This window comes from Crassostrea angulata, chromosome 8 (assembly GCF_025612915.1).
Source record: "Crassostrea angulata isolate pt1a10 chromosome 8, ASM2561291v2, whole genome shotgun sequence".
Lineage (NCBI taxonomy): Eukaryota > Metazoa > Mollusca > Bivalvia > Ostreida > Ostreidae > Magallana > Magallana angulata.
In genome coordinates, this window is record NC_069118.1 from 32,966,448 (window position 1) to 32,986,450 (window position 20,003).

Sequence of the window (20,003 nt, forward strand, 5' to 3'; positions counted from 1 at the left end):
GAAATAGAAAGACCCCTTATTTCCATGAGAAGCACCTCTAGGAATATACTGTCGTCTATATCCTTACTGAAAAATGTATGAATATCAGCATTGTATGCATACTGACTCTTTACTCTATCTATAGTTTCCTTAACCTTATCAATGAAAACCATGTCAGTCAGTAAACTACTATTAAATTTCCAAAGCCCCCTACCTCTTTCAAAAGGGTTAAACTTTAGTTCTAAAAAAACAATAGAATGGTCAGATCTGTAGCCTGATTTAATATCAAAACTTACTCTCCCAGTGTTTTGTTATACTAGGCGCCAAGAAACGGAGGGTGCTATTGTTTTTATTTGGATGAAAAAGCAATGAAAATGTGGTAAAAAGGGGGGGGGGTTGGAACGGCTGCGTTGAACTCTTGGAAATAAATATTTTAGGTAATAACTGTAACTTATTTTTTAACACCCCTGGACAACCTAGTCACCTCAGTGAAATATATTTTATTACAGGTAAAATGTTTAAAATCTTAAATATTGAAAAAAAGAAATGCGACAAAATTCAACTTGGCTGAGAATGTTTTTCTCATCATCATCAAAGTCACCCCCCCCCCCCGCCCAAACAGAAAATCTACAATAAATGTACTTACTACTTCTGTATTTACTACTTCCAATTTGAGCGTTGATGTTTTATGAACATGGTATTTTGCAACTTTCTCCAACCCTGACGTACATGTATGCAGCGCCATTTATTGTTTTATGATATGTATTATTTATATGTAAAGGACACGCATCTGTAAATTTAAGATACTACATTTTGTCATATTAAGATATCATTCACGGAATAATTATTATAGTTGGCTTTCTAATTGGTTGCTATTTTAAAGAATGAATTTTAATCCCGAACCATATTTTTTCCAAATACATGTATATATTATTATCAATCGTCCGAAAACTCCTTTCTTTCGCGTATTATTTAAACAATAAAATGCTTTCTTTGGTGATTCATGAGGGTATGAAAGTAACAACTACAGAAATACAAATAACGCATGACCGGCGTTAGTCGTTAGTTTGAGTCGCACGTTAGTCACTTGCTGTTACATGTATATGTTGTGTCCGCAGACAAATCACTTTATGTACACTGTCTCAGTCCACCCAGCTGCAACCGGGTACAGGCGTACGTTGTGGGTTAGCCTGCGATATAATGGCGTCTCCGTGTCTCTAATCCGCTGAAGCATTGCGTAAACCGGAGATAATCACCGTCCATTTACGCCTTAGGAGTAGGAGGAGTAGGATTTAACTCACTTATTATATCCCATATACACAATAAAATATATTTCATCAATTGATTTTTCTCCTTGGTGGGGGTATGAAAGAAGCGCAATTTGAAATATGAAAATGCAAAACTCCCTTAATAGATAGCTTTTTGTGTTGTATATAATTTTATTTAATAATAATATAATATAATATAATTGTCCCTTGGTGCCCTAGTGGTCAGGTCAACAAAATCATAGTTTTCACTCCCCTGTATAAAATGCTATCCTTCCACTAACTGTCATACCTTGAATATATATCACAAATGCATAATCATATAATCTGTCTACATACAATTGTATATAGACATATATACAAATACATATGTGGGGCTGTATATAATGTGTTTGTATCAATAATAACACATTGATTTGAGGGATTGTGGCAAATAAATGGACACTCTTTCATATGTGTATGACAACTTGGTATGTGTTACATATGTATATCAGATGTACATCCCGTTGAAACTTACTATGCTTACTTTCACTTGGTGCAGTCAAAATATTTGAAATGGACGGGAACAAATTGACACGGACGTCTGAGAAAAGCTTATTATAGTGGAAGGGAGTTCTATCTGAGGTACATGATTGTACATATGAATATAAATAATTATATTATAAACCGTCGTATATTTTTACAGACTGGCAATGGATATATACCGTTGAAAATAGTTACACAAAATCGCAGAATCTAATAAATTCATTAGTATAAGTAAGTTTAATTTATGATATCAACTCATTATTATTATTAGTAGAAGGGAGTAATTTAAGTAAACCTAATTGAGTATTCAGTTCAACATACTAGACATGTGTAATGCAGAATTGAGTAAAGAAAATGTAACTGAAGGAGTAGCGATTGTTAAATTCTAAAAGGGCAATGAGGAAATTAACTATTATTAACAGAGTTTACTTTTAACAGTGAAAATACTCAATATGAGGTACGGGAGGTAACTCGAGTGAATAAACGTTGTCAGGTGACTCTTTCCGAACAGCCATGTTTTATGGAGTGGGTAGATAGATTTAAGCACGGTATGTATTCCTCTATCTAATTTCTCCATCAACTCACCATGCGTCGAGAGTTGTTTATCAAATTGCTATCAAATATATGTTTAGCAATATTTGGAAAAGGCCTAATACCTAATTTTGAAATAAATATTTTTTAGACGCAAATAATAAATACGGGTTGATTGTGTTTAATAAAATATTTACTAGTAAAGTGTGTTGGCATACGCTTACAAAGATTTTCTTTGCAAGAAAAACAAGGACGGGACAATTCGAATTTATGTTTTTTAATTTTAAAAAAACCCATCACTTTCAGGCGATAGACTTTTTTTTTCATCAAAGTACACATCTTTATGTACACCATTTACATACAAACTTCGTCACAAGCTTCATATATTTTCATTTGTAGATCAACTATGGATCCCCATAACAGTGCCCAGGATGTACACCGATGTGACCTTTGTGAGACCGCCATAGTACACAGCTACTGTGAATTTTGTCACGTCAACCTATGCACGCCATGTATAGGCAAACACATCTCAGATGGTTATGAAAAACATAAAATAGTCTCTTTTCAAGAACGTAGATCAACTCTCATTCATCCAAAATGTGAAATACATCCACACAAAAATTGTGAATTTCAGTGCAAAGACTGCAAAAACATTTTGGTTTGTTCTTATTGTACTGCATCTGAACAACACAGGGGACATATTTTCGTAAATATATCAACTGTGTACAAGGCACAAAAAGAAATTATTGAAAAAGATACAGAAGAGTTAGTAAACACATTATCTCCTAAATATGAAGAAATAGCATGCGACCTGGAAAATCAGCTTGCCAACCTGGATGAAGGATATGAGAAACTTACAACAACAATGTCCAAACAAGGAGAGCAATGGCACAGAGAAATCGACATCGTCATCGACAAAATGAAAAATGAAATAAACGAGATAAAAGTGAAACACAGAGACATTTTACAGAAACATTTAGATGAAATCAAACAGATACAATCTCTCATAAAGCAAACATTACTGGCCATAAAAGAAATTGAGAAATCTACCGAAGTATCTCCTGCCATTAAATACAACTCTAAGATCAGAGAGTTCAGCAAGCTTCCATCCAAGATTGAGGTATCACTGCCAAAATTCATTCCAAAACCGATAGACCGTGAGAAGCTGTATAGTTTGTTTGGACAGATCACCCCATTATCTACTGCTACAGAAGAAAATGTCTTGTTATTTAACCAACCCACCACTTCAGTCAGAGAATTACTGGATGAATCAGAGCTTGTTACCACAATACAGACCAGGCATGAAAAACTACGCAATGTGACCTGTCTAAATGATGGTAGTATATGGACGAGTGGAGAGACCAATGATATTAAATGCTTCAACATTAAAGGTTCACTCCTTCAGACAATCAAGAAAACATCAGGTATATTCCCCATTGATATAGCTGTAGACAGTGATAGGGATCTACTGTATACTAATGGGGCAACAAAGACAGTGTATAAAGTAAAGAATGGACAGACAGAAGAGTTGATTAGATTACAGGGATGGGGGCCTCGTAATCTGTGTGTCACATCTAATGGTGACCTCCTGCTTACAATGTACAATGATGATTACACTCAATCCAAAGTGGTCCGTTACTCGGGATCTACAGAGAAACAAACAATTCAATTTGATGATAAAGGTAAACCTCTGTACTCGGGGAATTATTATACTAAATACATCACAGAGAACAGAAACCATGACATCTGTGTAGCTGACCGTGAGGCTGGTTCAGTAGTGGTGGTTAATCAGGACGGGAAACTCAGATGGAGATACAACGGTCATCCCTCAGTTACCAAGAACAATGCATTTACACCCTATGGTATCACAACAGACAGCCAGAGTCATATCCTGACAGCTGACAGAGACAACCATTGTATCCACATTCTGGATCAGAATGGACAGTTTCTCCGTTACATTGATAACTGTGATCTGAAGCTTCCTTGGGGTTTATGTGTTGACACTAATGACAATCTGTTTGTGTGCGAGTATTACAAAGGCAACGTAAAGAAAATCAAATATTCGAAATAGATTCTGTAATTTGTGATTAATGCCAACAAACATGATTGCCATTTTCTAATCTTTTCACTGAATTATTCAAAGAGATACAATACGAATTTCATCATACTAAGATGCAATTCTGTTCATTCATGTTTTTTCAATAAAATGTGGTTGTAAATAGTGTACATGTGGTTTTATTTTAGATGAATTTTACCAATGTCCTAGATTGCTTTGAACCAATTAAATGTGTTTTAAAGATACATTGTACGGCTGGACTCAAAATTCATATCATGTGTAATACCGGTAACTACCTTATACATTGTGCATTGTGTACAATATTCTATCAAACAGTATCCCACACCTTTTTTTATTTTTTGGAAAAGCGTGTAAATACTGTTGTAGAAATACAAAATTAACAATGTTTATGCACAAGGTGACAGTGTGAACTTACATATTGTGGTTATTTACGCCCGTTGTTACGTGCGCTTTTGCGACTTCAAAGACGCGTGTGTATGAAGTATAAGAATAATGACAACACTGATTTAATTAATTAAATGAGGTAAAATGACTTTTAAATAATTTTGTAAACTTTCTAATTAATAATTGCAACAAAACGGATTGATTAACACTTTACACAGTTATTTTACTTCTCAGACAATGTTATATATAAATCTGTAGAAATTATAACAAATAACAATTTTAATATCTGAAAGGAACATAATAAATTTTCTGTAAGGCTCGTTTTATTTTTTTTATTCACCTTCAATACAATTAATGTATAATTGACAGCCAGATGAAATGTTGAGCCGTATAAAGGGAGCCACAACCAAACATAGTACTATACTAAACTTCCCTTCTAGCATTCTTACTGATAATTTAGGGGCTGGAGACATAATTTGTTGGGGGTGTCTTGGAACAGCCGCGTGTAGCTGTTGAAAATCAAACACGGCACTGTAAATGACACTAACCCTTCTCATCTCTGTTTGTTTATGGAAAATACAAAGTTTATAATTTATAACTCATGATCAACTGGAGATTGGTATACCGGTAATTATGTTCAAGATCTGGTATTTTATTGGTGACGTTCGTGGAATATTGGAGAATAAGGTCCGCGACATCTCTTTGATCTCAGCAATCACTGTACTAGCAGGCACGTGGCATTGTTTTTGAAAGGAGGGGGGGGGGGCAGACTCCTCCAAACAATCCTGGATCTCTTCCCCAAGTCGTAATTTGTAGGGGTTGGGTGGGGGGAATAGAAGTATATCTATTTATAACTTCGTTTTTACCCGTTTTTCCTTCTTTCCATTCCATTGTTTAACATATTCCCTAAAAATGGGTGGGGGCGCATGATATTTCATTTTTCATATGTCAATTTATGAAATCTTAAGAATCTTCATCGGCGCTTGGTACATGTACTAACATTGCCTTAATGACAACTTAGGAAGGCCTACTTCAGTTTTCATTGCGCATGTTTTTGCGCATTCTAGTAAAATACAATGTATTTATACTTTTAATGATTTTTTTTTTCGATATCATTCAAAAAATTGAATACAATAAACAAAATACAAATAAAAATTTTTAAGGAAAATTAATTTTTTTAAACGATTTTTCTGTTTTACGGTAGGTGAGCGGTGTCATTGTGCTTTTATGACGTTATGATAAGATGAAGCTTTGTAGGAGTGTGTTGTAAGAAATAACATGAAAGAAAAAGTAAAAATCGTACGCCGTTGAAAATCTATGCATAGAGTAATGCTATCTTCCATGGTATTTTTCTTAATTTTTTATTGAATCCATTCTGCCAATCTATATTTGTAATACTTCAAATATATTGCCAAATACGGTGAATTTTAATATTTTGAGATGGTCCCCACTAGAAACCAGACGGTATAATTTAGTATTTTTAATATATAAGGTAGAAAATATTATTACAATCTGAGAGTATTTATTTTTATTCTGCTTCCAATTAAAAATGATAATTTTCTTTACATTTCTATTGTAAAAGTACTTGTAATTTGAGATGGAACCTTAAAGGAACCAGACGGTCGATTTTCTTAAAACTTTGTAAATAAACTAGGGTTGGTGTAAATTACATATGGTTAAAATGTTTTTCTATTGTATTTCTTCCACACAAAAACCCCCCAAATCGGCATCCTTAAATCACATATACCTTAAACCAATAAAGCTATAAAATGTAAAGAATGACAAAACCAGTGACAACTTTAATAAAATCACCAAAAAATAGGTCAATTTATCTTTGATGGGCGTGGCAATTAAATAAATGTAACATACCAATTTTACATATCGAAAAATATAAGCTGTCTATTTAATACCTTTAGATATTAAAAAGATTTGTATCCTTCCTTTGTGACGCAAATATATTAATTTTCATATTCGACCTCGGCCACCGTCCCGGTAATTATCGAATGTGGTCAATGCGAATTATTTTGATAGAGAGTGTCAAACACATGTTTTGGAATTCTTTTAATATTAACGAAAATCCTATAAAGATATGTTTTATGAAACCTAGATATATATACAGGTCTGGACAGATTAGTGGAGAATGTCTTATCAGAAGGGAGTATTTGCTTTGTTATTTAGTTGTATCTAATTTTTGACACCCCTGGATAACCTAGATCATCCGGATGAAATATATTTTTTACAGGTCAAATATTTGATATCTTAGATATTGTAAAAGAAATGTGATGAAATTCAACTTGGCTGAGAATTTTTTCGCATCTAATTCAAAATAAGATCCTGTTGTCTTCTTGATACTAAATTAAATGTCCTGTTAATAATCTTATGTTTTTTTTTTCACAACTTAATTGATGAATTTCATTTAAAAGACCCCACTCCACAAATATGCAGTTCTTTAATGTGATGCAGAAGCCTTGCATTAAATTAGTAATTAATCAAAGCTGCAACATTGTACTTTTATAGCGTATATTTTATTTTAAAATGGGTTTAAGGAGTCGAAAAGCGCAAAGACATAGCAAAATGCATTTCTTTGTCAATTCTGAATTTTATGGCAAAATAAATTATAAAGGACCACTAAAATGTAATTTACACGTTTAAACAAGCAAAAGAAAAAAAATGTGTGGCACTTTATATCATAAATACGTACTATATGTATTATATGATCTGGTGCGTATCACATTTTTTAACACAGGTACAATACTATCATAACATGGATATTGATCATATAATTCATAAATGCGATAATGCACGTTTAAATACACAATCATATCAAAGATGCACACAAAGTTAACATAATTTTATTACGATTACTTTTATTGGCTTCTCTCAGTCGAACATACATATAAACCATGTGCTCTCTAGTACCCCCCCCCCCCCAAAAAAAAAAATCCAAAGCAAAAAAAAAAAAATGTCAAAAAGACAAAAAACACAAATAATTCTATAAGATATGCTTGTAGCAAGCACTTTCTCGAACACACACAATGCAACTTCATGAACAGTAGATCTACCGTTGAATGATTAATATATAATTATATCGTTCTTTTTGCTTCAGTGTGGAAAATGGTTTTATATTTTCGAACTTTTACTACAGAATAATCCTTGCTGCATTATATTATCTTTATTCTTTTTCTTCCACATTTCTATGAGTTGTAGTCTTTATAAAATAGACAAATCTCATAGCATATCATTAAAATCGCATACCATAGCATAGCATTAAATTGTAAAAGATATGCATCAAATGACTGTATGCTGAATAAACCGTAGACTCATTTCGACTTGAGCCTGCACTTCTCTTTGGTCAACATTTAGTTTAAACACATGTCTTAAGGACTTATTATAAGAAATAGTTATTTAAGCGTCACATTCGCGAATCTAGAGTGGTCATTGGGGGTCCCCCTCCCCTCCACGGAACATGAAAACAGTCATACAGTAGAAAATGCATTTATACCGAATATATGCCTCGTACCCCCTGGCAAACAAACTTACACCTAGGACTCTTAGAAATAGAAAAAATCTGGATTAGGCATGTGTTACAAAAAATGTTCTGATGACTACTAGGATGCCTTAACCCAATATGAGGTACGGGAGGTAACTCGAGTGAATTAACGTTGCCAGGTGACTCATTCCGTACAGGCATGTTTTAAAGAGTGGGTAGATAGATTTGAGCACGGTATGTATTCGTTGAATTTCTTCATCAACTCACCAAGCGTCGAGAGTTGTTTATGAAATTGTTATCAAATATATGTTATGCAATATTTGGAAAAGGTCTAATACCTATAACTGTAATAAATAATATTCTACTCTAAAACTACTTTCACTTTTGATGCAACTGTATAATATATTTTTATTTTGAAATAAACTACTGATCTATTTTTAGACGCGAATAATAAATACGGGTTGATTATGTTTTATAAAATATTTACTAGTAAAGTGAGTTGGCATACGCTCACAAAAATTTTCTTTGCAACAGAACAAGGACGGATAATTTAATTATAAAACATCACTAGCTGGCTATAGATTTTTGTTTTCATCAAAGTACACATCTTTGTGTACACCATTTACATAAAACTAAGTCACAAGCTTCATATATTTTTATTTGTAGATCAACCATGGATCCTCGCTCTTGTGTCCAAGATGTGCACCGTTGTGACCTTTGTGAGACCGCCATAGTAGACAGCTACTGTGACTTTTGTCACGTCAACCTATGCATACCTTGTACAGGCAAACACATCTTAGATGGATATGACAAACATAAAATTGTCCCTTTCCAGGAACGAAGATCAACCCTCATTTATCCCAAATGTGCAATACATCAACAAAAAAACTGTGAATTGCAGTGCAAGGATTGCAACAATATTTTTGTTTGTTCTTTTTGCACTGCATCTGAACAACACAGGGGACATATTTTCGAAAATATATTAACTGCGTACAAGACACAAAAAGAAAATATTGAAAAGGATACAGACGAGCTTAAAAACATTATTTCTCCTACCTATGAAGATATTGCACGCGACTTGGAAAATCAGCTTGCCAACCTGGATAGAGGATATGAGAAACTTACAACAACAATGTCCAAACAAGGAGAGCAATGGCACAATGAAATCGACATCATCATCAACAAAATGAAAACTGAAATCAGCGAGATACAAGTGAAACACAGAGATATTTTACAAAAACATTTGGATGAAATCAAACAAATACAGTCTCTAATAAAGCAAACACTACTGGCCATAAAAGAAATCGAGATATCCACTGAAGTATCTCCTACAATTAAATACAGCTCTAAGATAAGAGAAATTAGCAAGCTTCCATCCAAGGTTCAGGTATCACTGCCAACATTCATTCCAAAACCAATAGACCGTGAGAAACTGTATAGATTGTTTGGACAGATCACCCCATTATCAAAAGAAAATATCTCGTTACTAAACCAACCAAACACTTCATTTAAAGAATTACTGGATGAACCAGAGCTTTTGGTCACAATAAAGACTGGCTATAGAAATGTACGCAGTGTTACCTTTTTAAATGAAGACAGGGTTTGGACAAGTGGAAAGACCAATAATATCGAATGCTTTAACATTAAAGGTTCTCTCCTTCAGACAATCCAGACAAAATCAGGTAAATACCCCGATGATATAGCTGTACACAGTAATGGGGATCTATTGTACTCTAGTGAGGCAACACGGACAGTGTATAAAGTAAAAACAGTAGAGTTGATCAGATTACAGGAATGGAAGCCTAGTCAGTTGTGTGTCACCTCTACTGGTGACCTCCTAGTTACCATGTACAGTGATGATAGAACTAAATCCAAAGTTGTTCGTTACTCAGGATCTACGGAGAAACAAACAATTCAATTTGATGATGAAGGTAAACCTTTTTACTCGGGGTATGGTCATTTTAAACATATCACCGAGAACAGAAACCATGACATCTGTGTAGCTGACTGGGAGGCTGGTGCAGTAGTTGTAGTGAATCAGGACGGCAAACTCAGATGGAGATACATCGGTCATCCCTCAGGTACCAAGAACGAACCATTTAAACCGTTAGGTATCACAACAGACAGTGAGAGTCGTATCTTGATGTCGGATATTTACAATCACTGTATCCACATTCTGGATAAAAATGGACAGTTTCTCCGTTACATTGATGACTGTGGTCTGAGGGACCCTTTTGGTTTATGTGTGGACAATGACGACAATCTGTTTGTGTGCGAGTATCGCAGAAACAATGTAAAGAAAATCAAATACTTGAAATAGACGCTGTTATCTGTGACAATGATGGATCCAAACAAATATAATTGCCATTTTCTCTAATCGTTCCATTGAATTATTCAATAAGATACAATAATGGATGTCAGTCAAACACGATTGGCAGTTTCAATCTTTCAATTTCAATTGAATTATTCAGTAAGATTAATGTCATAATTTATGTTGCTTATATGTTGTGGTTCATTCGTGTTTTTATAATAAGATGGCGGTTGTGAGAAGCTTACTTTCATATTCAAAATATTAGTCTTATCTGAGATGAATTTTACCATTTACCTAAATAAAATTGCATAGATTGCTTAAAATTAATCACAGGTGTGTTTTAAGGATACATCGTTCAACTGGACTCATGGACAAATTTCAATATTCTGTGTGGTAACTACCATATACATTGTACATTGTGTAGTGAACCTGATATTCTATCAAAGAGTATCCACATCTTTTGTGAAAAAGCGGTTGAATACTGTTAAAGAAACTTATATGTAGCAATGCTCATGTAGAAAGAACGGACCACAATATGACAGTGTGAATTTACATTTTGAGGTTATTTACGCTTGTCACATGCGCGTTTTGTAAACTTTCTAATTAATAATTTCAACAAAACTGATAAACACTTTTAAACATTTACTTCTCAGTTATTGTTCGACGTAAATCTTTAGAAATTCTAAGAAAGAGCAGTTTAAACTCAGAAAGGATCATAATAAAGGTTCTTGTCATTTGTTTTCACCTCCAGGAACAGCATACAAATTAATGTGTAATCGTCTCTCCGAAGCCACACGGAAAGTAGAGCAGCAAAAAAGAGAGCCACAGCCAAATATAGTACTCGCGGATGCTTCTCTTACAACATTCTGGTATCTGAGGGACTGGAAACGTCATACTGCGCTCTGAATTGTTTCGTTGTATTTTCGGCGCTGAAAAACAGAGGGTGCATTTTGTATTTAGACTATCAAGCAGTGAAAATGTGTTAAGGGGGATTCTTAATGTAACAGCCGCGTTAAACTCTTTAAAATAAACACTTTAGGCAATACACATCGCTGTAAAGATAACAGGTGTAACCTAAGGGATCTATTTTTAAGGTATCTTTAAATATTTAAAATATCATATTATCCTTTCTTTTCGAACCGAATATTTTCGTTTTCGACCCTGGCAACTGCCCTGGTAATTATCAAGTGATGTCCCTGCAAATTATTTTGTTAGATAGTGTCAAACACGTTTTATAATTTTTTTAACGTTAATGAACAATCTGTAGAAATATGCGAGTTTTCTGAAACCAAGCTTCCTATCTGAATTTAGTAAAGAATGTCTTACCAATTTGGTGTATTCGTTTTATTATCAAGTTGTATCTCAGTTTGTAATTAATTTTTGACACCCCTGGATAGTCAACTCAACTGAATGCAATACATTTTGTACAGGTAACCCATTTGAAACCATAAATATTGGAGAAGAAATGAAATAGAATATAATTTGACTGAGAAATGTTTTCTCATCATCATACCCCCTCCCCCCTACAATGACAGAATCTATACATATTTTATAAACAATTTCCGTTATGAGCGTTAATGTTTGCAATTTCTAATATACGGGGCCAAATATTGTTTGTTGATATTCATTTTTTATATGTATAGGTTACCCTTCTATATTTTTATGGTACTACATTTTATCATATTTAGATGAAATTGACAAAAATGATTTTTTGATTGGTAGCTATTTATATAAGAAAACTGTTTAATCTTCAACCACATTTTTGGCAAATATACTACAAGCGTCCAAAAACCACTTTCTTTTGCGTATTCTTTAAAAATCAAATGCTGTCTTTGGTGATTCATGCGGTATGAAATTAGAGACTTTACAGACTTAAAGAATACATGACCGATGCTAATGAGATAATATGTTATTTTTACTTGCAAAACAAAGCACATATCTCACTGGTTATAATAGTAAGACCACTATCCCTTGTCGGTTCAAGACTGGGTTCTTTATTTATTTTTTGAATACTGATTAATTCTATCATTGATATGTAACGAAAACTTAGCCCCAAAAATGTCAGTGGTATTTTTTACATTTCTCAAAGTGTTAAGTATAACATTGTTACATTACTAACACCAAGGGAAACAAGTGTACATTTATAGATTGCTTGGTGCGAAGAAAACAAACACATACAACTTATGTTTCTAGATGAACATTGATGATGTTAGCATATTTAGCTCCGGTATTTTAACCAATTACTAAACATTCATTATCTCTCCCATAAAAGTGGATAAACCATGTAAAATATTTGAAGATTCATTTCAACTTTTTCTAGACATATGTACTGCAGAATTTGGGAGTTTATTTAAAACTGAAATTACAGAAAAGGTAGAATATGAAGTACTTAAAGATACTCAAAAAATGAATCATTTCTATTGGGTTGTCATGTTGGGTCACCTCTAGTCTGAAAATTCTGCATCATATATCAATTTTACTTGTAAATTCATATTTGCGATGCCAAAAAAATTTGAATAAAAGGTTTTGAAAAAAACTAGATGTTTATATAGTTTGATAAGGGACTTTATTTTGTGGCGGAAGGTTTACAAGAAGAAAATTAAAATGTTCATAGCTTTTTGGCTCTAGAGTGTCGTATCTTTAGCGTCCTATTTTCTGTTCAGACCATATTTCCAGATGGTGTGCATTGGGATAGCTTTAGCTTGTTCCGAAAAAAACATAATCAAACATTTTATGATATTTCTATCGACATATTTTGGCATATTTAGTTTATATTTTATAAAAGTCAAGAAGAAAAAAGTGTTTGCCTAAATTAGCAATATCTTATTCCATATCTCAAATTTTACATAACAGATCCATTCTTTTGGTTTTATTTCTCAGTTAGTAAGATTTTCGTGACTATTACTACTATCAAAAGTCTATCATAATTGAGTAAACGTTTGAGACTTTCAAATATTTCCATTGCGTGTTGAATCGTTAATGACTAAAAATAGCGTTAATTAGTGCAGAAAGGTCTAAATATTAAGGTGAAATTGTAAACTTTGTCTTTATGATTTTTTACATTTTATCTATTCTGAATTGAGTAGGTGTATTTGATGCCATTGTTCATTCCTATAAAAAAATATAAACAGAGGGAAAATCGATGTATGTGTAAGTTTTACTTTAAGTGCTAAAATGTCAATTGTGGTTAAGCTGTGTGTGAAGATTTTAAAAATACATGTACTTATATCGTTGAGCCGGCGGGTCTTCTATCGTTTAACAGTCCAGCCCATGGGTTTTATAAGAAACATATGGGTTTAATATCTGTCTGCCTAAATTGCAATGCATGTAAAATGTAACTCGATCTCTTTTTATTGAATCAACGATGTCGGTTGCATTTTCAATATGCATACTGCTCTAAAGGCTATAATTCCTTCAACTTTTTCTGGACTTGATTCTAACAAAATTTAACTTAAAATACTTTTCTCTCATTCTCTAGTAAATGTGAACATCGATATCGCCAGTGTTAAAATTAAGATATCGAACTTAACTTTGTGGGTTTGACAGAACCTTACTGTCAATATATATATAGAGAAGGCTTACATAGGCATTGCCTGCTGCCTAATCGATTTATGTAAATGTATATTTGCATAATAAAATATGTTTAAATCAAATCAGAACTTTACTATAATTTGTAAAAGAGGGTCATTTCATAATAAATGTAGAAATGATTTTAAAATACACGTTAATTGCTCTAAGATTATTATAATTTTAAATAATTTTAAAGACATAATGCATTATAAATGAAAAAATAAACACCATGTCGCCAAATAATAATCACGTTTTGAATTGATTTCAAGCAGACAGTCACTGTCAGTGGGTGCTTGTTTTATTTTTCTGATAGTTATTCATTCCAGAAAACAAAACAGCTCATAACTTTTTTATTTCGGTGATATACAGTCCCATATTTGTGTTTTTCAAATTTAACTGTAATTTACGAGTCGAAACTTTTGTCAACTGATTCGCTGAACCCTGGTTAAACCTGGTACGTGTAAATCTCAAAATGTTATCAAAATGATAGTTAAGAAATATAAACACTTAAAACAAGTTCACTTTTTTTACTTTTACATAACCATGATCGGTTAAATTGCAAGTTGTCAAGGTATAAATAACATGTTATACGGGACACGTCAACAAATTAGAATATGCCTAGTAAAATATATTCTATAAGTATTTTGTACCATAGGGGCTCGTTACGAGCTTTTTTTCTTCTTACTATGTTACCACTCCATTGCTCTAAAATACATATTTCATAGTATAAGTGTAATATACAAATGGTAATTTAATTATACTTTCATTACAAGCAAGTAATGAAAATTAAATCATAGCTAATATCGATCAAATTGAGAATATTCCTATACCTTCTGACTCTAAACTTAGTAAACAATAGACTGTAGATATTTTCATCAGTTTTCATACACATAACTAGCAAACCCCATCTTTGTCAAAACAATTTTCCCATAAGATTGCTTATTAAGGAGGTTTTACATTTTACAATGCCAAAATAACCATATTGAATAAAACTGTTAAAAGAAAAGTACATACATTAGATACAGAGTTTTGGTTAGGAACTATATTTTATGGCGGAAGATTTTCTAGAAGAAAATGAACAATTTTCATAGCTCAGCAGTTTTTGAGTACTGTTTCTTTGGCTTCCCAATTTTCAGCGCCTATTAAACTTTCAGATAACTTGTGTATTACTATAAACTCATGCTGTTCTAAAAAAAAAATTATTTTAACAATATTTTTATATTTCTATCAATTTATTTTGCCAAACTTCGATTATACTTTATACATGTAGAAGTCAAGAAAAAAATGTTTGCCTGACATTAGCTTATTTCATGCCGTGTCTCAAACTTTTTTAATGTAACACAAGACATTAAATGTATGACTGTTTGTATACAATGGTTTGGAAAGATGGCATTTCTAATAATTTTTTTTATTTGCTTTAAGATTTGATGAATCCAAATTGAAAATTTTGTAACGATCTGCTGTTGTGTTCGTTATGTACTGTCATTTTCAGCCACCAGTAAAGCAAAAATTTTTTAAATGTTGACTTAGATATTGCTTTCATAGTTACTACATTGATTCAACTTCATACTGCATTGAAATCATAATAAAATAATAGTTCAATCAAAAAATTTTTGTTTGATTTTTGAAAAAATTCAATTTCCAGGCCAAATTTAAGCAATGTTTGTAGAAAATTATTATTTTTGTTTGGCCCCCATATTTCCAAAAAATGAGATGTGACATGGGTCACAAATAAAATAAATGAACATTTTAGGTTCTCGTCTGTATATCCAAGTGGTTTTCGGATGATTGACAGTACCAAAAGTTTAGGTGTCAACCTCCTTAATATGAGAATAAGGGACTTTTCCTAAATAAACTGTAGGTTTATTTTGATTTGAGCCTGTAATTTTCCTTGGTCCACATTAGGTTTATACGAAATCCCAGAAAAACACGCACTATGGACGTACTAAAAAATATGCTTGGTTTACAAGTTAATTATGTGTCACATCCATATAAATACAGGGGCCTTGGGGGTTCCACCCCTCCCCGGAATTTTTAAACATACTAACAGTAAAGCATGCATTTATACCGAAAATATTTCCCAGACCTCTGGCAAACAAACTTTTTCCTTAGACTCCCAGAAAATAATCTGGTTTTGTGCATGTGTAACAAAAATGTCTGGATGACTACTAAGATGTCAAAACTCAATATGAGGTATGGGAGGTAACTCGAGTGAATTAACATTGTCAGGTGACTTCTTTCGTACAGCCATGTTTTATAAAGTGGGTGGATAGATTTGGGCACGGTATGTTTTCCTTTAAAATTTCATTATTAACTCAAGATGCATCGAGAGTTGTTAATGAAATAGTTATCAAATATATAATAAGCAGTGTTTGGAGTAGACCTACATGTAACACTGATTTGTAATGAAAAATATTCTACTCTAAAACTACTTTCACTTTTGATGCAACTGTATATATTTTTATTTTGAAAAAGACTACTGATCTCTTTTTATGTGCGGATAATAAACACTGTTTATAATTTTTTATAAAATATTTACAATGAAATATGTCGGCATATAACGATTTCCAAGAAAGACAAGGTAAGGATATTGACAGAAATAATTATATATATATACATATACATATTTTTTTAAAAAGACACAAACAGCTGGCATTATAATTTATTTTCATCAAAGTCCACATCTTTGTCTATACCATTGACATGCAAACTTCATGTATTTCTCTTTTTTTTCGTAGATTAAATATGGATCCCCGTCATAGTGCCCAGGATGTGCACCGATGTGACCTTTGTGATACAAAGATAGTGCACAGCTACTGTGACTTTTGTCATGTAAACTTGTGCATACTATGTATAGGAAAACACATCTCAGATGGATATGACAAACATAGAATTGTCCCTTTTCAAGAACGAAGATCAACTCTAATTTATCCAAAATGTGAAATACATCAACAGAAAAATTGTAAATTTCAGTGCAAAGATTGCAATACCATTTTTGTTTGTTCTTTTTGTACTGCATCTGAACAACACAGGGGACATATTTTCGTAGATATATCATCTGTGTACAAGGCACAGAAGGAAAATATAGAAAAAGATACAGAAGAGTTAGTAAACCTCATTTCTCCTACCTATGAAGAAATTGCACGCGACTTGGAAAATCAACTTGCCAACCTGGATGGAGGATATGAGAAACTTACAACAACGATGTCCAAACAAGGAGAACAATGGCACAAAGAAATCGACATCGTTATCAACAAAATGAAAACTGAAATAAGCAAAATTAAAGTGAAACACAGAGATATTCTACAGACACATTTAGGTGAAATCAAACAAATACAGTCTCTCATAAAGCAAACACTAATGGCCATAAAAGAAATTGAGAAATCCACCGAAGTATCTCCTGCCATTAATTACAACTCTAAGATCAGAGAGTTCAGCAAGCTTCCACACAAGATTGAGGTATCACTGCCAAGATTCATTCCAAAACCGATAGATCGTGAGAAGCTGTATAGTTTGTTTGGACAGATCATGCCATTATCTACTGCCACAGAAAAAAATAACTTGTTATTGAACCATCCAACCACTTCAGTCAGAGAACTACTGGATGAACCACAGCTTGTTACCACAATACAGACCGGGCATGAAAAACTACGCAATGTGACCTGTCTAAATGATGGTAGCATATGGACGAGTGGAGAGACCAATGATATTAAATGCTTCAACACTGAAGGTTTAGTCCTTCAGACAATCAAGAAAAAATCTGGTATATTTCCCAATGATATAGCTGTAGACAGTGATGGGGATCTACTGTATATCAGTGCAATAACAAGGACAGTGTTTAAAGTAAAGAGTGGACAAACAGAAGTGTTAATCAGATTACAGGGATGGAAGCCTGGTAAACTGTGTGTCACCTCTACTGGTGATATCCTGGTTACCATGTTCAGTAAAGATGGAACTCAATCCAAAGTTATCCGCTACTCTGGATCCACCGAGAAAAGGGTAATTCAATTTGATGATGAAGGTAAACCTCTGTACTCAGGTAATAATAATACTAAATACATCACAGAGAACAGAAACCATGACATTTGTGTAGCTGACTGGGCGGCTGGTACAGTGGTTGTGGTTAACCAGGGCGGGAAACTCAGATGGAGGTACACCGGTTATCCCTCATTTACCAAGAACAGATCATTTAAACCCTTTGGTATCACAACAGACAGTCAAAGTCGTATCCTGACAGCAGACAGTGACAACCATTGTATCCACATTCTGGATAAGAAGGGACAATTTCTCCGTTACATTGATGACTGTGATCTGAAGGATCCTTTGGGTGTATGTGTGGACAATAATGACAATCTGTTTGTGTGCGAATTCTACAAAGGCAATGTAAAGAAAATCAAATATTCGAAATAGATACTGTAATTTGTGATTGATGCCAACAGACATGATTGCTATATTCTAATTTTTTCACTGAATTATTCAATGAGATACAATACGAATTTCATCATACTTACATGTAGTTATGTTCATTCATGTTTTATCAATAAAATGTGGTTGTAAATAGTGTGCATGTGGTTTTATTTTAGATGCAATTTGCCAATGTCTTAGATTGTTTTGAACTAACTAAAGGTGTGTTTCAAGGATGCATTGTGTACCAATGGATTTAGAATTCATATAATGTGCAATACCGGTAACTACCTTATACATTGTGAATTGTGTGCAATATTCTATCAAACAGTATCCCCCACGCTTTTTTTTTTTATTTTTTGGAAAAGCGGGTAAATACTGTTGTAGAAATACAAAATTAACAATGTTCATGTAGAAAGAATGAACCACAAGGTGACAGTGTGAACTTATATATATTGTGGTTTTTTACGCCCGTTGTTACATGCGTTTTTGTGACTTCAAATACGTGTATGTATGAAGTATAAGAATAATTACAACATTGATTCAAATGAAGTAAAATGACTTTTAAATAGTTTTGTAAACTTTTTAATTAATAACTTCATCAAAACGGATTTATTAACACTTTAAACAGTCATTTTACTTCTCAGACAATGTAATATATAAATCTCTAGAAATTATAACAAATAACAATTTAACATCTGTAAGGAACATAATAAATTTTCTGAAAGGCTCGTTTTATTTTTTTTATCCACCTACAATACCATTAATGTCGCATTGACAGCCATATGAAATGTTGAGCCGCAAAAAACAGAGCTCAATCAAACATAGTACTCTTCTAAACTTCCCTTACAGCATTCTCACTGATAATTGAGGGGCTGGAGACCAAATTTGTTCCGGAGGGGGTGTCTTGGAACAGCCGCTTGTAGCTGTTGAAAATCAAACGTGGCGCAGTAAATGACACTAACCTCTGTCATCTCTGTTTGTTTATTTTAAATACAAAGTTTATAAGTTATAACTCATGATCAAATTGAGATTGGTATTATAATAATTATGTTCAAGATCTGGTATTGTATTGATGACGTTCGTGTTATATTGGAGAATAAAGTCCGCGGCATCTCTTTGATGTCAGCAATAACTGTAGTAGCAGGCACGTACATAGCATCGTTTTTGAAGGGGTGGGGGCAGACTCTTCCCAAAAAATCCTGGATCTCTTAAAAAAAGATTCCTGAGGCTCTCCAAATCGTAAAAAAAATCATAATCCATGGAGGGGGAGGCGGGTGAAGCATTGTATATCTATTTATAACTTCGTGTTTACTCGCATTTCCTTATCTCCATTTCTTTTTTTTTTTCAAAAATACTCCCTAAAGGTTGGGTGGGGGGGGGGGTTCAACCCACCACCCACCCCTCTGATATTTCGTGCTTGAGTTGAATTAAGAATCTTTATCGACGCTAGGTACATGAACGAAC

General features: G+C 33.2%; 3 protein-coding genes across 3 annotated transcripts; all 3 read left to right on the top strand.

Annotated features, from left to right (window-relative positions):
• The first annotated feature begins 2,262 nt into the window (after window positions 1-2,262).
• On the top strand, window positions 2,263-4,514 carry LOC128158763 (uncharacterized). The gene is made up of 2 exons (XM_052821720.1): window positions 2,263-2,317; window positions 2,700-4,514. Exon 2 carries the CDS (start codon window positions 2,707-2,709, stop codon window positions 4,369-4,371), a length of 1,665 nt encoding a protein of 554 aa, XP_052677680.1. The 5' UTR covers window positions 2,263-2,317; window positions 2,700-2,706; the 3' UTR covers window positions 4,372-4,514.
• A 3,914-nt stretch (window positions 4,515-8,428) lies between these two features.
• On the top strand, window positions 8,429-11,151 carry LOC128160330 (uncharacterized). Its single transcript, XM_052823633.1, has 2 exons — window positions 8,429-8,485; window positions 8,918-11,151. The coding sequence occupies exon 2, from the start codon at window positions 8,925-8,927 to the stop codon at window positions 10,569-10,571; it is 1,647 nt and encodes a 548-aa protein (XP_052679593.1). The 5' UTR covers window positions 8,429-8,485; window positions 8,918-8,924; the 3' UTR covers window positions 10,572-11,151.
• A 5,211-nt stretch (window positions 11,152-16,362) lies between these two features.
• On the top strand, window positions 16,363-19,149 carry LOC128160329 (uncharacterized). The gene is made up of 2 exons (XM_052823632.1): window positions 16,363-16,416; window positions 16,871-19,149. The coding sequence occupies exon 2, from the start codon at window positions 16,878-16,880 to the stop codon at window positions 18,540-18,542; it is 1,665 nt and encodes a 554-aa protein (XP_052679592.1). The 5' UTR covers window positions 16,363-16,416; window positions 16,871-16,877; the 3' UTR covers window positions 18,543-19,149.
• Window positions 19,150-20,003: the final 854 nt, after the last annotated feature.